This window comes from Ascaphus truei, chromosome 10 (assembly GCF_040206685.1).
Source record: "Ascaphus truei isolate aAscTru1 chromosome 10, aAscTru1.hap1, whole genome shotgun sequence".
Taxonomy (NCBI): domain Eukaryota; kingdom Metazoa; phylum Chordata; class Amphibia; order Anura; family Ascaphidae; genus Ascaphus; species Ascaphus truei.
Window position 1 is genome coordinate 39,099,814 of NC_134492.1, and position 21,776 is coordinate 39,121,589.

The 21,776-nt window shown below is 45.5% G+C and overlaps 1 protein-coding gene and 1 long non-coding RNA gene across 4 annotated transcripts in view; one reads left to right on the forward strand and one right to left on the reverse strand.

Annotated features, from left to right (window-relative positions):
* Positions 1-1,832: 1,832 nt before the first annotated feature.
* LOC142503869 (uncharacterized) lies at positions 1,833-18,639 on the reverse strand. Of its 2 annotated transcripts, XR_012804108.1 has the most exons (4): positions 18,029-18,639; positions 7,002-7,384; positions 2,052-2,137; positions 1,833-1,941 (listed from the first exon to the last, which is right to left on the reverse strand). It is a non-coding gene; the product is annotated as an uncharacterized LOC142503869 (long non-coding RNA). The 2 variants fall into 2 exon arrangements; XR_012804109.1 differs by lacking the exon at positions 7,002-7,384.
* Positions 18,640-18,742: 103 nt separating this feature from the next.
* Positions 18,743-21,776, forward strand: part of TADA1 (transcriptional adaptor 1) — a 45,211-nt gene continuing 42,177 nt past the window's right edge. Inside the window, exons 1-2 of one of the 2 annotated variants that reach the window (XM_075616705.1) lie at positions 18,743-18,961; positions 21,318-21,409. In XM_075616705.1, coding sequence (XP_075472820.1) covers positions 18,888-18,961; positions 21,318-21,409 — 166 coding nt within the window. In that variant the 5' untranslated portion in view covers positions 18,743-18,887. The other variant, XM_075616706.1, reaches the window with a different exon arrangement.

Here is a 21,776-nt window from a genome sequence, read left to right on the forward strand (position 1 = left end):
TGCATGAGCGTCAGCGAGCGCGCTTGTGAGCCGGGTGGGAGGCGGATGGGAGGCGGGGCTAGCGCGCCACGTCACCGACGTCACGGACTGCCATTGGCTTTTAGCGGTCACATGACCGGCCCTCCGCTTCCCTCAGCGGGAAAAATTAAATTGTACTGTCGGCTTCAATTCCACACGCCTCCGCACACCTGCGGAAGCGTGCGGAAGCGCCATCTAAAGCCGCACTCAGTAGGGATGATGGGGGTAAGTGGCGCGGCTCAGCGCTGTCTTTTGGACCATGGCCCTGGCCTAACAATGTAATTTGTTGCATGTGGCAGCACTGTGCGTAATTGCAACAACAACAAAAAAACAGTTTGGGAACTTATAATAGTAATCATTTTTTAACCTAATTTTTAGTAGCCCTGTGCTTTAAGAAAAAACTTTCCAATATGCATCTGTCTGTAGCTGCAAGTAATTACCTCTATAGAGGTCAAACCATGGGTGCAGCTATATAGAAACTAGCCTTCGTACATGTTATAGAGGGTGCAAGGGTTGCCTCCTGGCTTATAAGGGTGGCGGCAAGAGAGCAGTGATGCAAGAGACTGATATTCTGGAATGTCACGCTGCAAACTCTGATCAGATAAGAAGTAATCCACACACGCACACTCATTATAATCATATGATAAATCTGTCCAAGCCTTCAGGGCCACCGACAGATTTCCTGGGACCCAGGACTAGAACTTCGCCTGGGCCCGCCCTCTCCAGGACGGCACCACCCCAACCCCCCCAGTCTAGGCCCCCCAATTCCTCCCAATACTCATAAAATTCCCCCTCCCACACTGCCCACACAACCCCCCCCAATACACACACACACACACACACACACACACACACACACACACACACACACACACACACACACACACACACACACACACACACACACACACACACACACACACAATACCCCTCATAATACAGACACCCCTATACCCCCCCAATACACACACAATACCCCTCATAATACAGACACCTCTATACCCCCCCCAAAGAGACACCGGTACACTCCCCAATTACAGACACCGCTACACACGCTACACACGCTACACACGCTACACACGCTACACACGCTGCAAACATTCCCTAACAAATACAAACACCATTACCCCCCCAGATATAAGCACCACTACTATACTACCCCCCATTTAAAATTACCACTACCCCAGATACAATTACCACTACCTCCCCCCAAATACAATTACCACCACCCCCCACAAATACAATCACCCTTCCCCCCACAAATACAATTACAATTACAATGTGCAGACACGGAGCTTAGCACCCCCCTCGCCAGGTGGTTAAGCCTGCAAAACAACATGGGGAACCCTGGAGATCACAAAACAGGGGTCTCACATACAATTATCTCTTATATAACTTATTAAAATCATAAAACAAAAAAAACTAAGGGAATAACAGAGAGGTGGCGATACCAGTACCTCAGATATGGGCTAGGTCAACAAAGTTCAAACCAGGGTCGAAGTTAATAGAATTAGAAATAGGGTCTAGTTAGTTAGAGTTACAGGGAACTAAAAGTTTAAATAGAGATCAGATAGAATTCAAATAACCAGGGAGCTGGAGAGGAGTTAAATAAGAATTAGAATAATCGGGGAGTAGATCAATACACGATACCTAATGAGGTGGGGAGTTGAAGCTGGGTTACAAAAATTGTAAGTTATAGATGGGTGATCCAAAGTTATATGACTATTAGCAGAGTTGATGCTATAAGAAAGGAAACCAGATGCAGTCGCCGGCTGGGAAGGCGGTCTGGTCGCTGTCATGTACCTGCACCCTCGGACCGGGGTCTACGCCCTGGGATCCGAGAAAGTCCTTAGGATGAGTGGGATGGGAGCCACCCGTCGGGAGGGAGGAGATCCGGGGGCAGACCTAACGGGTTCCCACGTCCTAAAGGCAAGGGAAGAGCAATGGTCAAGGGCCACTGATTTCTTCCCCATTTTGTGTAACTTTCCTTATGTATCCTGTGTCCCTTTTGTGTCTTTCCCTTCCCATCCTACCTTCTGCCTAGGTGGTGCAACGTTGGGTCTGGACGAGCTGCTGGACATCACAGGGCGGCGGAGGCTCTCCGGCAACGCCCTGACACCTACCATGGAAAAGAAATTGACGACAGGTGAGAACAGGCCCACACCATGACACTGACTTATCTCTCATAACGTAAAAGGGTTAAACTGCTCCCGTAGAAGAAAGGTGGCTCTTACTGACTATAAGAGAAAAGGGTCTGACATTGTCCTAATACAGGAGACTCATTTTAGCACCACCAGCTTCCCGAAATATTTTGACAAGCAATTCAAACAGACGTTTTTGTCCTCTGCAAAGGAGAAGAAACGCGGAGTTGCAATACTTATACACAATAGAGTGGGACTGGTGGTGGACACAGTGAAAAAAGACAGGGCAGGTAAGTTCCTCCTGCTGGCAGGATCGATAAACCAGCAACCCATTACGATTGCGGCAATATATGCACCAAATGGACATGATTCAGCTTTTTATACAGCAACCTTCGCAGCCATCCAAAAACATGCCAAGGGTGCCCTAATAGTGGGAGGCGACTTTAACACGGTGTTGAACGCAGACCTGGACAGATCAGAGCCCCCCAGGCTTGGAACAACGGCAAGGCCCAAGGCCCTTGAACATGGGCTAAGAGACTTGGGGTTGGTCGATGTCTGGAGGGAGGCACACCCTTTAGACAAAAATTGCACTTTCTACTCACACCCACATAACTCATTTAGCAGAATCGATTACTTCTTTGTCACTAGTAGACTGGTCCCACAGATCTCCCATACTGGGATCCACGATATTTCGTGGTCTGATCATGCACCCATAGAGCTAAGGTGCGCACAAATAGGGCTGGACAGACCAGGAGCAAACTGGAAACTAAACGAGTCCTTACACAAAATACCAGAATTACAAGAGAAAATTAGGGGAGACATAACACATTTCTTTAGAGAAAATGAGGGAAGCGTTCGCTCCCACATCACCCTCTCGGAGGCACATAAAGCAACATTAAGAGGGGTTCTTATCAGTCTGGTGGCCAAGAGAAAGAGAGAGAGAAATAAAAAAATCATAGAGGGGCGGAAAGAACTGAAAAAATTATGGGATCAGCATAAGAGGTCTCCTGACCCAGCTACCCTCCAAAAGATTAGAGACACACAGATTAAAGTGAATCTGCTCCTTACCTCCCAGGCAGAGAAATCGCTGACTTGGTCAAAAAGGAAATTTTTTGAAAAAGCAAACAAGCCAGATACCCTATTGGCCAAGCTAATTAATCCCAAGGATAAGAATTACAATATCCACGCCATACGAACACAGTCGGGAATACTTTCTGCCAACCCTAAGAATATAGTAGGTGAATTCAAGAACTTCTACGAGAAATTATATGATGGAGGGAAGGTGATCCGCTCCTCTGATACGGAGAGAGCCTTGAAGGATTTCCTGAAGGGCGCGAATCTACCAAGTATGAGTGGGGTAGATAGAGAATTAATGGGCAGGGATTTCACAGCGGAGGAAGTAGCCGAAGTTATCACAAATCTGAAACCCTCTAAAGCCCCGGGTCCTGACGGATTCTCGAATCTGTATTACAAAAAATACAAGAACCAATTGACCCCATATCTCCTCCGTATGTTTAATCAGGTGCTGGGAGGCACCCCTTTCCCCCAACACATGCACCAAGTGTCAATCCCAGTAATACATAAACAGGGTAAAGACCCACAGGACTGTAGAAGTTACAGACCCATATCCCTGATTAATTCGGACATTAAAATCTACGCTAAATTATTGGCTAACAGACTGAGTCTCATCCTGCCCAGACTGGTGCACCCAGATCAAGTCGGGTTTATAGCGGGTCGGCAAGCGGCAGATAATACCAGATGAATCATTGATCTGTTAGAAATAGCCAACACAAGATCAATATCAGTTATGGCGCTCAGTCTGGATGCAGAAAAAGCATTCAACAGGATAGACTGGCCATACTTAGAGGCCACGCTTGGAGCATTTGGGTTGGGAGAGAAATTAACAAAAGCTATATTCTCCCTATATTCGGCTCCGTCAGCCAGGGTGACCCACCAGGGATTCGCTTCGGACCCCTTCTCAATTAGGAGTGGAACACGACAGGGCTGCCCGCTCTCCCCTCTCCTCTTTGCATTATGCATGGAGCCCTTGGCTGCTCAGATAAGAGACAGCAAAGATATCTCGGGTATTGTCATTGGAAGCCAGTCGCATAAGGTGGCACTGTATGCGGATGATGTGTTCCTGACAATATCTAAACCCCTTACCTCTTTACCAAACTTATTCGACTTATTGGGGAGATTCAACAGGATCTCCGGATTCAAAATTAATAAATCCAAATCGGACGCCATGAATATAAATTTACGTAAACATCTGGAGAAGCTGATCACCCTCAACTATAACTGGCAGCAGAAGAAAATTAAATATCTAGGAGTTAATGTAACCAAGACAACCAACCGGTTGTACCAGGCAAATTACCCCAAATTGATTCATACCCTGAGAGAGGACATGGGAAGATGGGCCAACCACAAAATTTCTTGGATAGGGAAGATCCACTGCATTACAATGAATCTGCTCCCTCGCTTTCTATATCTCTACCAGACCCTCCCGGTGCCACTACGATTGAAAGATACTCTCTCGCTTCAATCTGAGATAGATAAATTTATCTGGGGAGGGAGGAGAGCGAGAGTAGGTAAGCGGATAATGCGCAAACAAACAGGGGTGGGTGGGCTAGCGTTAACTTGCTTGTTGTCCTATTACAAAGCGGCCCAATTATGCCAGATTGTACAATGGCACACCAACCCTGACTCAAAAAGATGGGTCAGGTTAGAAAGAGAGATATGCGCCCCGGTCGAACTGGGACATCTAATTTGGCTCCCCAAAAAGGTGAGATCAAGCACCAAATTGCCGCTTTCCTCAATGACCAACTCACTCTCGGTGTGGGAGAACACTAGGCTCAAATGCAAATTGACCCATAAATCATCGGGCATGACCCCATTATGGGGGAATCCATTATTTCCACCACATCCACCACCAGCTTAAGTTCTTTCAAAACTAAGGCTGTCTCACATTTTAATCTGGTCTGTAACTGTTACATAAGCCTATAATATACATATTCTCTAACTGTGCATGCAATGTATTGTATATAATGTATACCCTGTTCATTTATGTAACTGTATTTGTAACCATGTATTATTTGTCATATTAACTATGTCCAGGACATACTTGAAAACGAGAGGAAACTCTCAATGTATTACTTCCTGGTAAAACATTTTATAAATAAATAAATAAATTATTTGCTCCAGGACTGAACAGTGCGGACTTCACAATTTGGAAAACTAAACAAATTAATAGATTAGTGGACCTGGAGGGTAGAAGAGACATACAAACATTTAATATCCTCAAATCCAACATAAATTTTCCCAATGCTGAATTCTTTAGATACCTCCAGGTCATAGCATTCTATCAGGCTCAACAACCTATAAATCAATTAACGAACTTTGAAAAGCTCTGTCGCACAGGGACGACCACAAAGGGACTCACATCGCAGTTGTACAAGGAAGTAACTGGTTCTGGCTCGACCGTGACAGAAAAGTTAGGATACATGACCAAATGGGAGACGGACCTAGGGGAGGTCTTAGATATAGAGGAATGGACGAAAATTGCCCTGGCAGTTTCCAAAAGCATTATGTGCACGACCTTAAGGGGAAACACATATAAAGTTATGATGAGATGGTACCACACCCCCACAAAATTGGCTACATTTCTGCCTAGTTACTCCCCATTGTGTCCTAGACAATGTGGACAGCAAGCAGACTTGTTACACATGCTGTGGTCTTGCCCCAAAATAGCCACAGTCTGGGATTCAATCAAAGATTGGCTGACCAGGATCCTAGGCACACATATCCCACCAGACCCATGGCTGTTTCTCTTAAACAGGCCGCATCCAGGCCTCTCTAAAAAAACAAATAAGTTGATAACGCACTTTACAACGGCAGTACGGGGAGAGATCGCAGCACGATGGAAACAAAATGAGATTCCAAGGATTGCTACAATTCGGAACAGAATTTGGACAGTCTGCCAGATGGAGAAATTGACGAGTTTGGTCAATGACACTGGCACAAACTACCTAAAAGTCTGGACGCCATGGTTGGCCCAGACAGACATACCGGGGGTAGAAAGGTCCACGATATGGCAATAATAGAAATAAGTGTGTTTTCCTTTGGGGCTAGGGCACAGAAATAGACAGGTAGGACAAGTTAGAAATATCTAGGTCAAGCTAAACAAAACCCCATGGATGGGCAACGGGTGTTGCCGGAGATAAATCTGGCCCCTCAGGAAGCGATGAGCCGGTAGATGCAGAGCTTTCAGCGGAACCACGGCGGAAAGTCCCCTCCCCCCCTCTATTACCCCAATCCCCTTAGGTTTGTGATTTGTGCTTGTCGGTTCATCTACCCCGTATGTCCTGTTGCCACCTGTTGAAAACAGTTTTGCATGGACACCGGACATCATTACGAAAATGTTTTGAATAAGAATGTATTAAATGTCTGTATAACATGTGAAGTATCAATAAAAAATTGAAGTTGAAAAAAAAATAATAATCACCTATCATGTCTTAATTATATCAGAGAGTTTGATATCCTAAAAAAAAAGGGGGGGAGTGGGGGGCGCGCGCATAGTAATAAATTCAACATATGTATAAAAAAAAACACACCTGTGATATACATATAATAATATAATATAAATCACAAAGTTAAGAGTATTATAAAAACACGCGGATATAAAAATATTGCAATTCATAGGGTCTGTTCAAATTAAAAATCCATAAATAGAGATGAGATCAGCCATAGACTCAAAAACTATATATGAATATTTGCAGAATTAACAAACAAAATGGAAAGGGATGCAAGACAAATCAGAAAAATAAAAGGAACTATAAATCTTACCTGCACGAGTGTGAAGAGTTAAAACGGTCACCCTGCTAGGCTCAGGAGACCACACCCTGGTTTTGTCTCACTGTTTTTCAATTCCTTTTAAGTGTCTGCTATGGTGTTTTAAATAAAGTTCTGATTGAAAATAAGCCTTTTGGGTCGTTTGTATATGGCACACCCCAGCCGCCTTGTCCACATTCAGCAGAGTGGAATTCGGATGCCATTGAAGAGCCACTTTTACAGTGCAGGTTCTCCTCGCTAGTCCAGCTGTTCTGGGAAAACACAATGGCTACTGACACCAGGTTTGGTGTCCTCAGTAGTTCACCAATCCTACGCGTTTCACCAAGAGAGGGAGACCATTTCTGTGGGACGCTATTTAAACAGGATACTCTCCCTAACTGGAAAACAATTAATGGGATACTTAACCTATCTTACACATAGAAACTTATAGAACTATTCACAGTGAGATCCCTCTTCTTCAACACGTCCTGGGATCTGAGTTCTAGAAGCTTCCCCCTTTAGTATTTATAGCCCAGTCTGATGTCACTGTCTCTAGGCAGAAGGAGTGGGGCTTAACTTCTGCTGAGTCACCCCAGCACAATGTGATGAGTAAGGGATGTTACTCTATGTGGGACCACATAGTTAGCCCCTTAAGGCCCTAGTAATCCCAAAGGCAGGTTACATTATATCCTATTAGTGATAGTAATATGTGCTATTTTTTGATTGTCAACTGTAATAATCTAACTGTGTATACTAAGTATTTTATTTGTTATGTATTGTGATATTTTACTGTTCAATGTATAATTAATTGCCCCCATAGCACCATGTGTTATGTATATTGCTGATTATGATAATTAGTAACTCTTCCAAGTTGGGTATAAAATAATGAATATGGGACACAATTCACAAATCTACTATGTTGTGGATTATTCCCTCTATTTTATCAACTTGGGAGTCAACATCAAATGGGAGAAGACATCCGTGATTTGAGAGCTGCAGACTACCCAAGAACTTATCAGTGTCATTTATTATAACATCACCATTATCACCGAAAGTCACTTATTTTGTTGTTTATTATAGTGCTATTTTAGAGCGCATTGAACTCCAGGATTTACCACTGAACAGTGGGGACTCAAAACTTTGCATCACATAGAGGCCTGCAAGGAAACAGGACAGTAATTGCCCACAGGGACTTCCAGGGAACAGCAGGACTTCAAAACCTGCAACAGAAGGTTACCTGGAGACAGCTGGGACCCTTACCCACTTCCAAGATAAGGACAAGAAAGAGACTGTTTATGTAGTGCTGTACGGATTATCTGAGTGCCTTGATAAGTTTGTATAAATCTCCCTGCCCTGCTTCCTATGGAGGTTACATTGGTGTGGTGTGTATATGGCTACTCTGCATGGGTTACCTTGACTCAGGGGCAGGAAATCAGGCGGCTGGGTGATGAGGCAGCAAGCTTGTATAATAATGGGCACCAGGAACCTTTATAGCACAACTGTCATTTATTCGTGTTCCCAAACACAGGGACCGCTCATACATTGGCAATGTTGCACCGTATTTTATATCAGACATACATATAAATACGGTTCTTTTATCAGTGCTCACTCTTAACACTTGGATAGAGGTACAAATCATATCTTGTTTCTTTACTGTGCTAAGACCCGGGCCCTCCCCCCCCACCCCTCATCGGTCTGGGACATCTCCTCTCATTTTCTCATTAATACTAGGCCCCTTGGGGATCCTAGCGGGTTCTGTATACGTAACCCAATACCTTGGCCTTTATGGTAACTGCCACTTCCACTTTTGCCTGAGAGGAATGTCAATGCAGATCCGTGGTTAGAGCCGATCCGCCAGCATCCAAGAATCCTCGTTACTGGGGCCCTCTGTCACATGCCGGTTCACTTAACTTTCTAGGACTCCCTCAGTCTTCTCTAGTGATCCTGACTAACATCCCTAAGATTTCTGACTATAACATAATAAATTAGGGGGGCCTGGTCTATACTTTTACCTTACAAACACTTTTTGCTTCTTATCCTTTTTAGCATGGATTCCTATAAGCACATGCTTGCCGGATTACACAGCTTTTCAGCACAGCCTGGGATAAAGAAGTGCATGGCAAGTAAACCTACCCACAGACAGCTATTTTGAGTCTCGTTTGGGTTTCATCAGTGCGAGGATAGTTACTAGCCTTGAAATGTGAAGCTGCTCGTGTGTCAAGGGTTGATCTACGGCTGGAGTGGAGCCCAGTGGCAGGAACATAAGGGAGCGTGGTCGAGGTCACAAGCAAAGCTCGGAGGCAGGCAGAAGGTAGTGTGGTCGAGGTCACAAGTAAAGGTCGGCAACGGGGGGGCAGGAACAGGACTGGGACTAGGGAACAGGGCTGGGACTCAGGAACAGGGCAACAGCAAACAGCGACAACAGCAAAAGCAGCAGCAAAGAATAGAGGAACCTAGCAGGTGCTGGGCGAACCAGTATAAACAGGCAAGGAAGAACAGGAAGAGGAGGTTTATATAGGTATGGCTGGAGGCATGGGACAGGTGCAAAGGTGTCAGGTTTCAGAGCCTGGAAGGTTCTTTAAGAGATATAGCAAGAGCAGGAGCAGCACCAGTGGATGTTTGTGGGTACTGCAGGCTAGAGGGAAAGCTAAATGGAGAAAAGTAATCCCTATGATGCACACAACCTCTAAAGTGAAACTCTATTTTTCCTTAAAGAGATGAAGATTCATCTCCACTAATACATTTTTTTATTAATTAGCACAAAAATGTTTAAAACCTATTTCAACAAATAGCGTATCAATACAATCCTGTATGTAAACAAAGATAGATTGATAGTGATTTGCCTCTTCGGGTCATAAATTGATAGCCATCTTACGTTTAAATAGCATGTATGCATATATACCAAGGGAAAATGGATGTGAGATTAATGTGAATACTATTAAATGGGGTGGGGTACAGCCTAGTAGATAAAGTGTTAAAGGTGTATAGTGATCGTGTACATCCACAGAAAATCTGTGATAACTGGGGTTCTATCAATTCACTGCATGCCCCAAGGCATATATGGGGCACCAGCCACCTTCCAACGGCTAATGGAGAAGACCTTAGGGGACTTGAACCCCCGAGAATGTCTGGTGTATTTGGACGACATCATCGTCTTTGGGCGAACGTTAGAGGAACACGAAACTCGGCTCCTGAAGGTACTCGACCGGATAGCCCGAGAGGGGCTCAAGCTCTCTTTGGATAAATGCCGATTTTGTAGGACGTCGGTGACCTACGTGGGACACATCGTGTCCGCGGAGGGGATCGCCACTGATCCCGCTAAAATAGAAGCCGTAGTAAGCTGGCCCCGACCCGATAATGTGGTGGAGTTGCGCTCGTTCTTGGGGTTCTGCGGGTACTATCGCAGGTTTGTGGAGGGATATTCCCGTCGGGCCAAAGCCCTCAACTGCCTCCTCAAGATATATCCCGAAGACACAGGCCGGAAGGCCACCCCTGCCCGACAGCCCTTCGGGGACAAATGGACCTCAGAGTGCGAACAAGCTTTTGTGGACTTGAAGCAGGGTCTGACAGCAACCCCAGTGTTAGCCTATGCCGACCCCGAACAACCTTATATCCTGCATGTGGACGATAGTCTCAGTGGACTAGGGGCGGTGTTGCATCAAAAGCATCCCGAAGGATTGCGACCTGTGGCCTATATCAGTCGCAGCCTGACGGCCAGTAAGCAAAATTACCCAGTACACAAACTCGAGTTTCTTGCCCTGAAATGGGCCATTGTGGACAAGCTCCATGACTACCTCTACGGGATCACCTTCGAGGTGCGTACAGACAACAACCCTCTTACCTATATTATAACTTCAGCTAAACTCGATGCGGCAGGACATCGCTGGCTAGCCGCGCTCTTCAACTACAATTTCACCTTGAAATACAAACCGGGCCCCTTGAATGTGGGGGCAGATGCGCTATCCAGATGACCGGGGCTGGCCGCAACCCCCGACGACGATCAATGGGAAGAAATCCCGGGACCCGGGATGCGAGCCCTGTGCTGCACCGCAGCCATAGTGAATGATCAAGTCGCCTTCTCCGAATTAAGAGTGGCCGATTCCCTACGGTGCGCGTCCAAAGCCATATCCCGGAGGCATACAGGGACCCCAGTGGTATGCACGTCACCCCTGACAAAATCATAGCCTGGAAAGATATGGTGCGTTATCAGGTTCGCGACCCGGTAGCGGGGGCCATCCGCTATGCTATTCAGAAAAAACATCCAGATCTACTGAAACAGGCCCCTGGCGATGTGGGGGGCATCCTGATGCGGGAAGCAGATAAGTTCGAAATATGGGACAATTTAATAAACCGAGTTGTAGAATATCATAACCACCCAAATAGGAGACAGCTGGTACTACCTAAAATGTTACAATATCTGGTGTTGCGGTCCCTACATGATGAACATGGCCATCTGGGTGTCGACAAGACTTTTGGACTGGTGAGAGATCGGTTCTTCTGGCCAAAAATGAGAGAAGCCGTAGAGCACCACTGTCGGCGGTGTGTTCGGTGCATTCAACGAAAGACACTGCCTACCAGGGCCGCCCCAATGGGCTATTTGAAAAGTACTGGTCCTATGGACTTAGTATGCATGGACTTCCTATGTATTGAACCGGATAGCCGGGGCATCTGCAATGTGCTGGTCATCACTGATCATTACACGAGATATGCGCAAGCCTTCCCAACAAAAGACCAGAAAGCCATTACTGTCGCCAAGGTGCTCTGGGAAAAATACTTTATACATTATGGGCTTCCGCAACGACTACATTCTGACCAGGGCAGAGACTTTGAAAGCAAAATGATAAGGGAATTGCTAAAGATCTTACACATTACTAAGTCCCGAACCACTCCCTACCACCCGGAAGGGGATGCATTACCTGAACGATTCAATCGCACGTTACTGGACATGCTGGGTACCTTGACGGGGGTGCAAAAGGCTGAGTGGAGCAGACATGTGGAAACGTTAGTGCATGCTTACAACTGTACTAGACATGACTCTACCGGTTTCTCCCCCTATTTCCTGATGTTTGGGAGAGAGGCTCGACTGCCCGTGGACATACGTCTGAGAGTCTCCACTGACGGAGTTCATAATGCCACTCATTTCAGATATGTGCAAAGGCTACAAGAGAACCTGCAACAGGCCTATCAGCAAGCAGAAAAATCTACAGAAAAACTGAACGCGGGGAATAAGAGACGTTATGATCACAAGGTCAAACATAGAGACATTCAGCCGGGAGACGCAGTACTCCTTCGCAATTTGGGAGTACCTGGGAAACATAAGTTGGCTGACCGGTGGAGAGAAGGGGTGTATGAGGTAGCGTCACAAATGCCTGGCCTTCCGGTCTATCGTATCAAAGACTCGGAGGGTCGGGTGAAGGTATGGCATAGAAATCATTTACTTCCCATTCCCCAAGTAGAGGAGGGGGAAGTGGAATGGCCTGCCACCCCATTGGATGGTGAAGTGACACGGGGTGAGAACGGTCCCGAGACCGGCAATACAATACAGCATGAAGACCCTCAAGAGGGAACCTCTCAAAGGGGCCCTCAACAGCGAGCATCTCCCGGTGGAGCTACGGGTAAAGGGCCCGGGGAGCAGACACCCCAGGTGGTGGCTCCGGAAAATTCTACGTTGGACCCACAGAGTCCATGTTTTGTACCCTGTAATGATCATGAAGAGACTGTAACTCCCACAAGGGAAGAGGCCGAGCCTCGGGACCATGATAGTCATTCTCCCGAGGGAGTGGCTGAAGAACCGTTAAGGCGAAGTCAGAGAAGCGGGCAGCCTCCAATGAGGATGACCTATGATCAGTTCGGGGCACCCCATTATGAGGCTCTGCAGTGGGCTCGCAACCGAGTAAAATCAGTAATCGTGATGTTCAGTGAGATGTATAATCTGATCTAGAGTGTGGAGGGTGTCGTTATGTATTCATGCATTTTTCATTATATAATTGTTGTACCAGTTAAGGTTATCATCCAAGCGCGGACGTTGGAATCCACAGGGGGGAAGATGTAGCCGGGCTCCCCTCCCTCGTATTGTTGTTGCAGCAGGGCAGGGAACACTCCGGTATATCGGAGGTTCTGCGACTTCAGGGCGCTGCCATGTTGATACTAGCGCAGGCGCAGAAGGTTGCGGCGCTGGATAGGGGGCAGAGGTCGCGAATGCGCGGGCATAGCTGCCAAAGCCCGCGAAGGAGGAATAGTTCCAATAGGGTGGAGCGTAGGGGACTACGAGTCCCAGCAGCCACCGCGAGACCATGTGATGCCAGGGAACCAACCGGGTGGTTGGGATATCGCTAGATAGGGTCGCACGGGCGCGCACGTTGCTCAGAGCTAGCAGGAGGAGGGAGATGGAGCTCCAGGTGTAGGGAGGCACACAGCCCCTACCCAGGCCTTATACCCCAGCCCAGTTAGGCCCTGAGTCCCCGTAGCTTGAGCGGAGCTAGGGATTGGCCCTAGACAGGTTCCAGTTTCCCTTATTGTGTCAGTTCAGAGACAAAGCAAAGAGACAGTTCATATTTGGCAGCGGTCTGGGCTCAGACCCCTCCACGGTTGCTGCAGTCATCTGGGTGGGATCGCCCCGGTGGCTATTGCTGATTCCAGTCGCCTCTGATCCTTTGTGAAGATCCTTGGCAGGCCCGGGTACTGGAGTGCCCGGCAGGTAACCATCACCAAGTGCACCAACGATTCATACTCTATTCACACGGGACATAGTGGCTGCGCAGTCACCCATATATATATATATCCATTATCTCACTTGAGGGTCGGGGACATACTGTGGGGATTTCCTGGACATGGGGTGGGATCACCCGGTGAAGGTGGGAGCGTCCTGCGAGACGCAGTAGATAGTGTCTCCTCTAGAGAGGGACACCTGTTGCTATATACATATACTGCCTATGCAATATAGTAAAGTCATTCGTTTGTTTTATATGCTGAGTGTGCGTGGAGTGATATATAAGTGTCCTGCGAGGAACCACTCCCCCTCTGGTGGGAGCCATCGCAGGTGGAGGCGCAGCACCACGTATAAGGTCATACATATTATTACGCGTGCCCCAGGTTCTCCGTGGCGGAGGCTCAGGCCCTGCGAGCCTACAGGTTATACAGCATATGGTAGCGGACTGTGTTCAATAGGAAACAGGGCTACATATGTTTCAGCCAATAGCAATGATTTTGGATAGAGTATGAAGGCTCTATGTCTAAAAAGGGAAGTTTTACATTTTGGACACAACAGATTTTTTTTTTTTAACAAAATGAATATGATCAGCAAATGACAGGATAATGTCATGGAACCCTCCCAGCCGCACTCCTAGGGAGTTCACATCGTTGTGCAATGGTTGAGTACTCAGCATGGATTACCTTCACTCAGGGTGCTGGATTCAGGTGGCTGGGCGATGAGGTAGCAAGGTTGTATAATAATGGGTGCCAGGAACTTTTATAAGCAATATAGTGTCCCGACCGCTCAACCTAATACTACAAAGGGAATCTTACAATAGTCAGGGTGCAGGTAGGAAGAATATATCAATATTAACAATTAAGACCCAAGAAGGGTCAGAAATAATCCTTCTAATTGCACTCACTGAGGAATGACGAAAAGTGACTGTATGAGTCAAAAACTATATAAAGCCTCTTCCACTTGGAGTGGGTACCGTATAATGAGACAGCCGACTCAGATCATCCTCCTGAGGAGATCCAAATTGAGTTGTAAAAAAATGGAAAATTAGCAATAAAAGTGACTTATATATAGTGATGTGATATTAAAATCCTCCATAGGGTGGCGGCCCAGAGCTAAATGTTGAAGCTGATGTGTCTGTGGCAATATCAAGAACAATCCTATAAATTATCTATATGTAAATCTGGACATGTGGTCACAAGATGAGATGGTAGGTATCTGTGACCCTACTATAGATATAATAGGATATGTATTGTCGCAGTACACAGAGCTAGGTGTACATATAGTGTGGATGATGTAATACCCACTTGTTTCCTTCACAATGGGAAAAAGGATAAGCCGTTAGATATCAGCAGATTTTTATTTATTTTTTATACATGATCACAGAAAATAATGCCAGATACAATATAGAGAAAATGTGCTCTAGGCCTATAGCACATGAAGCAGGGATTGCATCTGTTAGTAGGGTTTTGGATAATGATCCTGTGTATAATTAAATTGAACGGACATTTTTAAAGTAATTATTGACCGTTATTTTGAAGATACATTCTATTTACAATGCCAGGGGACAGCTACGGGATCTAATATGGCACTTATCTATGCTAACATCAACATGCATGATTTTGAAGAGGGGTTTATTTACGAGTTCTTACTTCAGGCAAAATGCGTTGGTATGGATCCGTTATATCGATGTTTTTTTATTATGGACAGGGGATTTGCATACTCTGGAACAATTCCACCAGCAGATTAATACAATGTCTATGTCACCTATCCGATTCACAATTACACATAGCACAGATATGATTAGTTTTTTTGGGGATACCAATGTTTATAAGTGTGGAGATGATTCGGAGACAGATTTATTCATCAAAAGTACTGATCCTAACAATCTTCGACGTTTTTCCAGTTTTCATTACCCAGTCAATGTTGTAGGGTTCGCCAGATAGTGGGTGACCCGATGAGAACGCAGGTCAGGATGGATGAAATGGAACAGAAATTTGGTAAGCAAGGATACCCACAGAGCTTATTGGACAAGGACGGGCAGAAAGTTGAGGCAATGCAGAGGGTACAGTTGCTTGAACAAAGGGAAAGGGGTGCCACGCCCTTTGTTAGTACATACAACTCAAGTCCCAGGATTGTGAGAGTTCTTAGAAAACATTGGACAGTACTACAAGGGGATCCTTTCCATATAAGACATCTGAGTGAGGCCCTACCATTTCTGACTTATCGTAGTGCAAATAATCTTGGAGATAAGTTAGTTCGGGTGGATTTGGGCTCAGGGAAGAACAGTCAAACTAGGTTTTTAAGACTACAGAAGTTTGGTACTGACCCATGTTTAAGTTGCACAATAATGTGATACAGGGGGGAGTTTTTACACACCCATGCATGGAATGGAGGCTAAACGTAGGATTCAGGGGTACCACAGTTGCAATACAGATTTTGCAATCTATTTGATAAAATGTCCATGTGGATTTGCGTACGTAGGAGAGACCATTTCACAAAATCAAGGATTGAATTAGTCAGCATATATCTAATGGAAGATGAAAAAGGATTGACCTCCCAGTTGCCGGACATGGAATTTACCAGCTGAGATACCAGCTGATTGAGACTATAACGAAGGATGCAGAGGGGATGACAGAGTGAAACTGCAAAGACGTGAAACGTATTGGATCCGAAAAACTAGGGATAATGCATCCCATGAGACTCAACCAGGAATATGACTTGAAACACTTTATGTAATATCAGAAATGTTGAAATTATTCAGATGGCTATAACTTAAATTAAAACCCTAAATGTTAAATCGTTTGTAGACCATAATAGGCACCCCAATGTCTTTGCACCACTCTTCTTGAGTTTTTGTATCTCATAACGGAGTGCTGTTGACTTGTTTTCTGTATACTACTGCTGGAGAGTGATGGTAACCAGCGGTCTGAACAGCATCCACATTTTCTCCCTCTTGCCATGGATATATCTAGAGGGTGAGTGTGTGTGCGAAAACGTAGAGAATACATTTTCACCTGCTACCCACTGGAGTACCAGTCCCATTTGTATTTATCATTGTGCTGCTTTGCTGACACTTGTACGGTATGCACAATTGAAGAACTAAATCTACTATCACTTGAGTGCCCTATCTCTAGACGCATATATATATATTAGAGAAAAAGAGAAAAGAAGCGCCCGATCCTTGTGTAAAATCAGATGAACAATATTTAATATATCATGGACAAGACAAATGCACACGTACAATTTGTCTGATAAAATAAAGCATATTATGGGACCTGCCCATGCACCAACTGAGGACTCCTCGATCACTTCTTTGTGTGTGAATGTCCGCAATGGCTCCAGATAGGATAGTGCTGTCCGCCGCTGTCTCCAGGGAAGTAATCTTTTAATGTTGGGAGCGCTCAATCTCCGCGTGCGGCCGCCATTGACCTCTGCCATTGACCTCTGCGGATTTCAGAGTCGGAAGAAACGCGTAGGGATATCTGGCAGTGAATCTACGGTGGCCGGGCAGCTCCTAGGACCAGCGTGAGGACGCAAGGACGTGTCTGAAGATCCTTCCTGGTTTCTAAGTGCAACAAGAAAGGTCAATGGCGGCCGCACGCGGAGATTGAGCGCTCCCAACATTAAAAGATTACTTCCCTGGAGACAGCGGCGGACAGCACTATCCTATCTGGAGCCATTGCGGACATTCACACACAAAGAAGTGATCGAGGAGTCCTCAGTTGGTGCATGGGCAGGTCCCATAATATGCTTTATTTTATCAGACAAATTGTAAGTGTGCATTTGTCTTGTCCATGATATATTAAATATTGTTCATCTGATTTTACACAAGGATCGGGCGCTTCTTTTCTCTTTTTCTCTAATAGGTACTGTGGGAGTTTGGTGAGCCCAAGAAGAAGCAGCCTGGACTTTTTGCAAATCCACTCATCATGGACTTTATGAGGACTTAAGTATTTTTATTTTCATTGTTTTTATGGGGTCATATCTGTGTATTGATTTTTTCCCATTGCTTACTATATGAGCCCATTTTTTACTTTTTTTCATTGTTTAGTTAAGTCCATGTGACATACTAGAGTCATTTTTACCATTTTTATTGGCAATATTTCTATATTGCTTTTTTATTCATATGTTATGCACACTTCTTTTTGTTTTTATTTTTGTGTTTTCATTTAGGTAGTCATTTTTTGTTATTCATGCCATATAACATTTAGTTTATTCCACACACATTGTTTTTGGGCTAATCCGCCTGGTGCAAACACTTGCCACATCTGTCAGAGCTGCAGCAATTTAGGTGTAGTGTGGGGATTAAATTTTTTTAACAACCGGTTCTTACCTGGCTGGCGGGCATCAGCATCTCCTGGCATCTATTTCCCTTCTCAAAATGGCCGCATGGTGTCACATGGCGCTGCGCTTACATGACAACGCGACGCCATGTGAATAATAGAAATGACGTAAGGTAATATACAATTCCATATACCATTAACGTAGCAATAGTGCCCGCAACAGCAATGTCTCCCGGCATCTCCGCCTGCAAATAGTGGCAATATAAATAAAGACATACATACATGCATACAAATGGCGCTGCGTTGCCATGCCAACGGGAAAGTCACGCAACAGCGTCACGTGACGCCCGTTGCCATGACAACGAGACGTTACATGATGTCACGACGTCATGCGGCGCCACGTTGTCATGGCAACGTGACGCCGCATGCCGGTACATAGTGTCCCGTTGTCATGGCAACAGTGTCGTTTAAAAAAAAAAAAATCGCCAGCTTGGCCATCAATCGAAGGTGGCAACCCTGACACGTGTGTGTGTGTGTGTGTGTGTGTGTGTGTGTGTGTGTGTGTGTGTGTGTGTGTGTGTGTGTGTGTGTGTGTGTGTGTGTGTGTGTGTGTGTGTGTGTGTGTGTGTGTGTGTGTGTGTGTGTGTGTGTGTGTGTGTGTGTGTGTGTGTGTGTGTGTGTGTGTGTGTGTTTTCAGTCTAGTTTGTTTATGTTCAAATTCAATAAAGTTTTGGCTGAAAAAAATATTCTATTTCTGTACATTGTGTGTTTATTAGGCCCTTCCGTACCGCTATTTCCCCCTACCTCTCCTGCTGTAGACAGAGTGGCAGTTGATATTGTGGATCGAGGACTGCACGGTTGCCGGTTGGAACGGGTTGGTCGGGCTGTTTTTGTTTTGTTAGTCCGGTGATGGCGACGTTTGTGAGCGAACTGGAGGCGGCCAAGAAAGGTCTGAGCGAGGCTTTGGGGGACAACGTAAAACAGTGAGTGGGACTGCGGACTACAAATACTCATAGGAGGAAGCCACCGTGCGGCCTGCACATCCCCGGCCTAGAGTTTATGTCTGCCCCGGCCACAGGCCTACCGTCTGCGGCACCACCGAGGCTGGCTCTACCGCCCCGGCCTTCACATCTACCGCTCCCCTGATACAGCGCTCTACCATCTCAGAGCAAGCCCGTTACAGTATAGCCGATAAGAAAATAAATGGCCCTTAATGATTATAAACTGTGTTTATTACCGGATATGTCCATGGCAGGCTGACCATTATAATGACATTTTATTCTTCATGTTGCACTATATTTGCTTAACTCTTTCCAGTCATTGGCATAGTTTCCATTGCTTGTTTAACCCTTTAAGACCAGTGCTGCCAGAGAGACCAGCACCTCAACGCTGTGGAGTTACTTAAATGTAGTTAAAATTACCTTTTTTTCCCCCCTTCTTTCTAATGCAGATCACCACATTTCACGTTCATTAAGGGGTGCATTGGTATTGGCAAGATTATAAGTAATACTGATCTATTTATTGTGCAGAAAACAATGGAGCACAGTGTTGCTGGTCCCTAGTCTAGGAGCCAACTGGTTACAATGTTATTCTAATTTGGCTTATTTGGGAGTGGATATTGGCATGGTGTAAAATAGATTATTTAGTTATAAGGAAAAGTTCAATCGGTTGCTTGGTGGCAATGGGGTTCACGTGTGACCTGTGTAGCTATATAAGGACCGGGCCATAGAGGGGGGAGGAGAGCGGAGGAGCGCTAACGCTGAGGCTCGCCTGCTTAATTCAGCGCGATTCCACTGACTTGCAGGCGAGCCAGCGTGCGCGAAGGGAGCCGGTTGGAGGCGGGGCAGTGACGTTGCTGGGCCAATCGCCCGCGACGCACTGACGTCAACTTCACGGCGCCGTGACGTTGACGCTGCTTCAGGCTGATTGGATGTTTTCAGCCGACAGCGCGCTGAAAAACAGCTTGGCTGTCGGCTGAAAATTCCATTGCCTCCGCACGCCTGCGGACGCTTGCGTGAGCCCCCTCTCAAGGCATCCTCATTGAGGATGCAGGGGCTCAGCGCTGAGCGTCCGCACGGCTCAGCGCGGCCTGTCCGTCTATGGACTCGGCCTAAGTCTCGGTGTTCAGTAAACAAATGCACACCGCTAAATTCATGTTGCAATGGTTATTGCCAGGCGTGTTACGCATTTGGAGAGGGTCTCGCTCATTGGTAAATAGTTGCACACGGTTTTTAAAATGATTCCTTTTAAGATACATTAGTGTAAACTTAATTGGAGCTTTCTAAGTGGTCGAAACTGCCTCTAAAAATCCAGATAATGCCTTAATTCTAGTCTAATGGTGGTACTGTTGCTCTCAATTGGGTGACAGTCAATAAACAGTGACGACGAGACAAGCAGGGGATTCTGGGAGAGTCTCACTGGCACAGTCACAAGCCTCCAAACTAAGATTGTTCTTAAATCGGTAGTTCTGGGACTTGTTTGGGGAACCAGTTTGCTGGGGTTCTCAACTCCCAGCACTATAGACCCCCCAAACAGGTCAGGTTTTCAGGATATCACTGCTTCAGCCAAGGAGCCACCTGGGCTAAAGCTGGGATATCCTGAAAACCTGGGTAGAGTAGGGTAATATTTGTAAATTGGTAAACCTCTTCATGTGTGTAAGCGCAGTGTTCATTTTGTTCTTTTAATATAGTGTGTGTGTGTCCGCAGCACTCTCCAGGAACAGCCAATAGTAAATGTATTAATACATAAGGCAAACCAATGTATCCAGAACAACGTTTAGGACCTGGTGCTACTGCTGTTTAGTAAATGATCTCTACCTTTTACTGTATATACTGAGTTTGGCATAGATTGTGTGGGAATGGTGGAGAGCAGTGCCTTTGACTTTTTGGATTCCTTGGAGGGATGCACGCATAGTGGTTTGAGAGTGAATAAATCTAGAAGTTAAATAATATACACAACAATATATTGGGGTTGATATCACTGGAAGCATGCAATGTATATAGTTAATAGGGATACAGAGGAGGTTATTCAGTCATATATATTGCGAATGTCCCCTGATCGGCATGCCACACTTCAATGAATAACCTTCGTAGCCTTTTACTTTCAGGGCTGAATTATTGATTCCGTTGGGATACTGAGCTTGCTGACTGTATAACTTCTTGGAATACCTCTGATATAGAGAGACTTTAATATCTTGAATAAAGTCAGTGATGCTGGCAAATTGCAATACATGCCTGCAAAGTTGTACGCGGCTGCATTAAAAAAGGAGGATGTTCAGGTCTAATTGTTGAGTTTTACTGACTGAAATTTTTAAACATGTTTATGTATTTTATGTTTCAGATACTGGGCAAATTTGAAACTTTGGTTTAAGCAGAAAATCAGCAAAGAGGAGTTTGATGTTGAAGCAAGACGGCTTCTCACACAAGAGAATGGTATGAATAGGAGAAGACGAGGACACGGGCTGACTCTATTTGTGCTAAAGCGGCAGATTGGTCTGTTTCCAGACCAAACTTTGCATTGAAGTCAATGTAGAATTTTGTCTGCATGTGTAGAATCTGCCCTACAGTCTGAGACTGTGGGGGACACACCATTTACTGCCTCCCATAAATACATGAGGGACATATATCTTATTAGGGATGCACACAGCAGAAAAACAGACAAGACCCTGTAAATAGCAGATCCTGTATCGGGAAATAATTACAGTGGAGGTTCCCACATACTAGATAGCGTAAAATAAGATCCAACTTTTATTAAGTCAGTTAAAATAAAATACAAAACACATACCCCGCCCCATAAAAA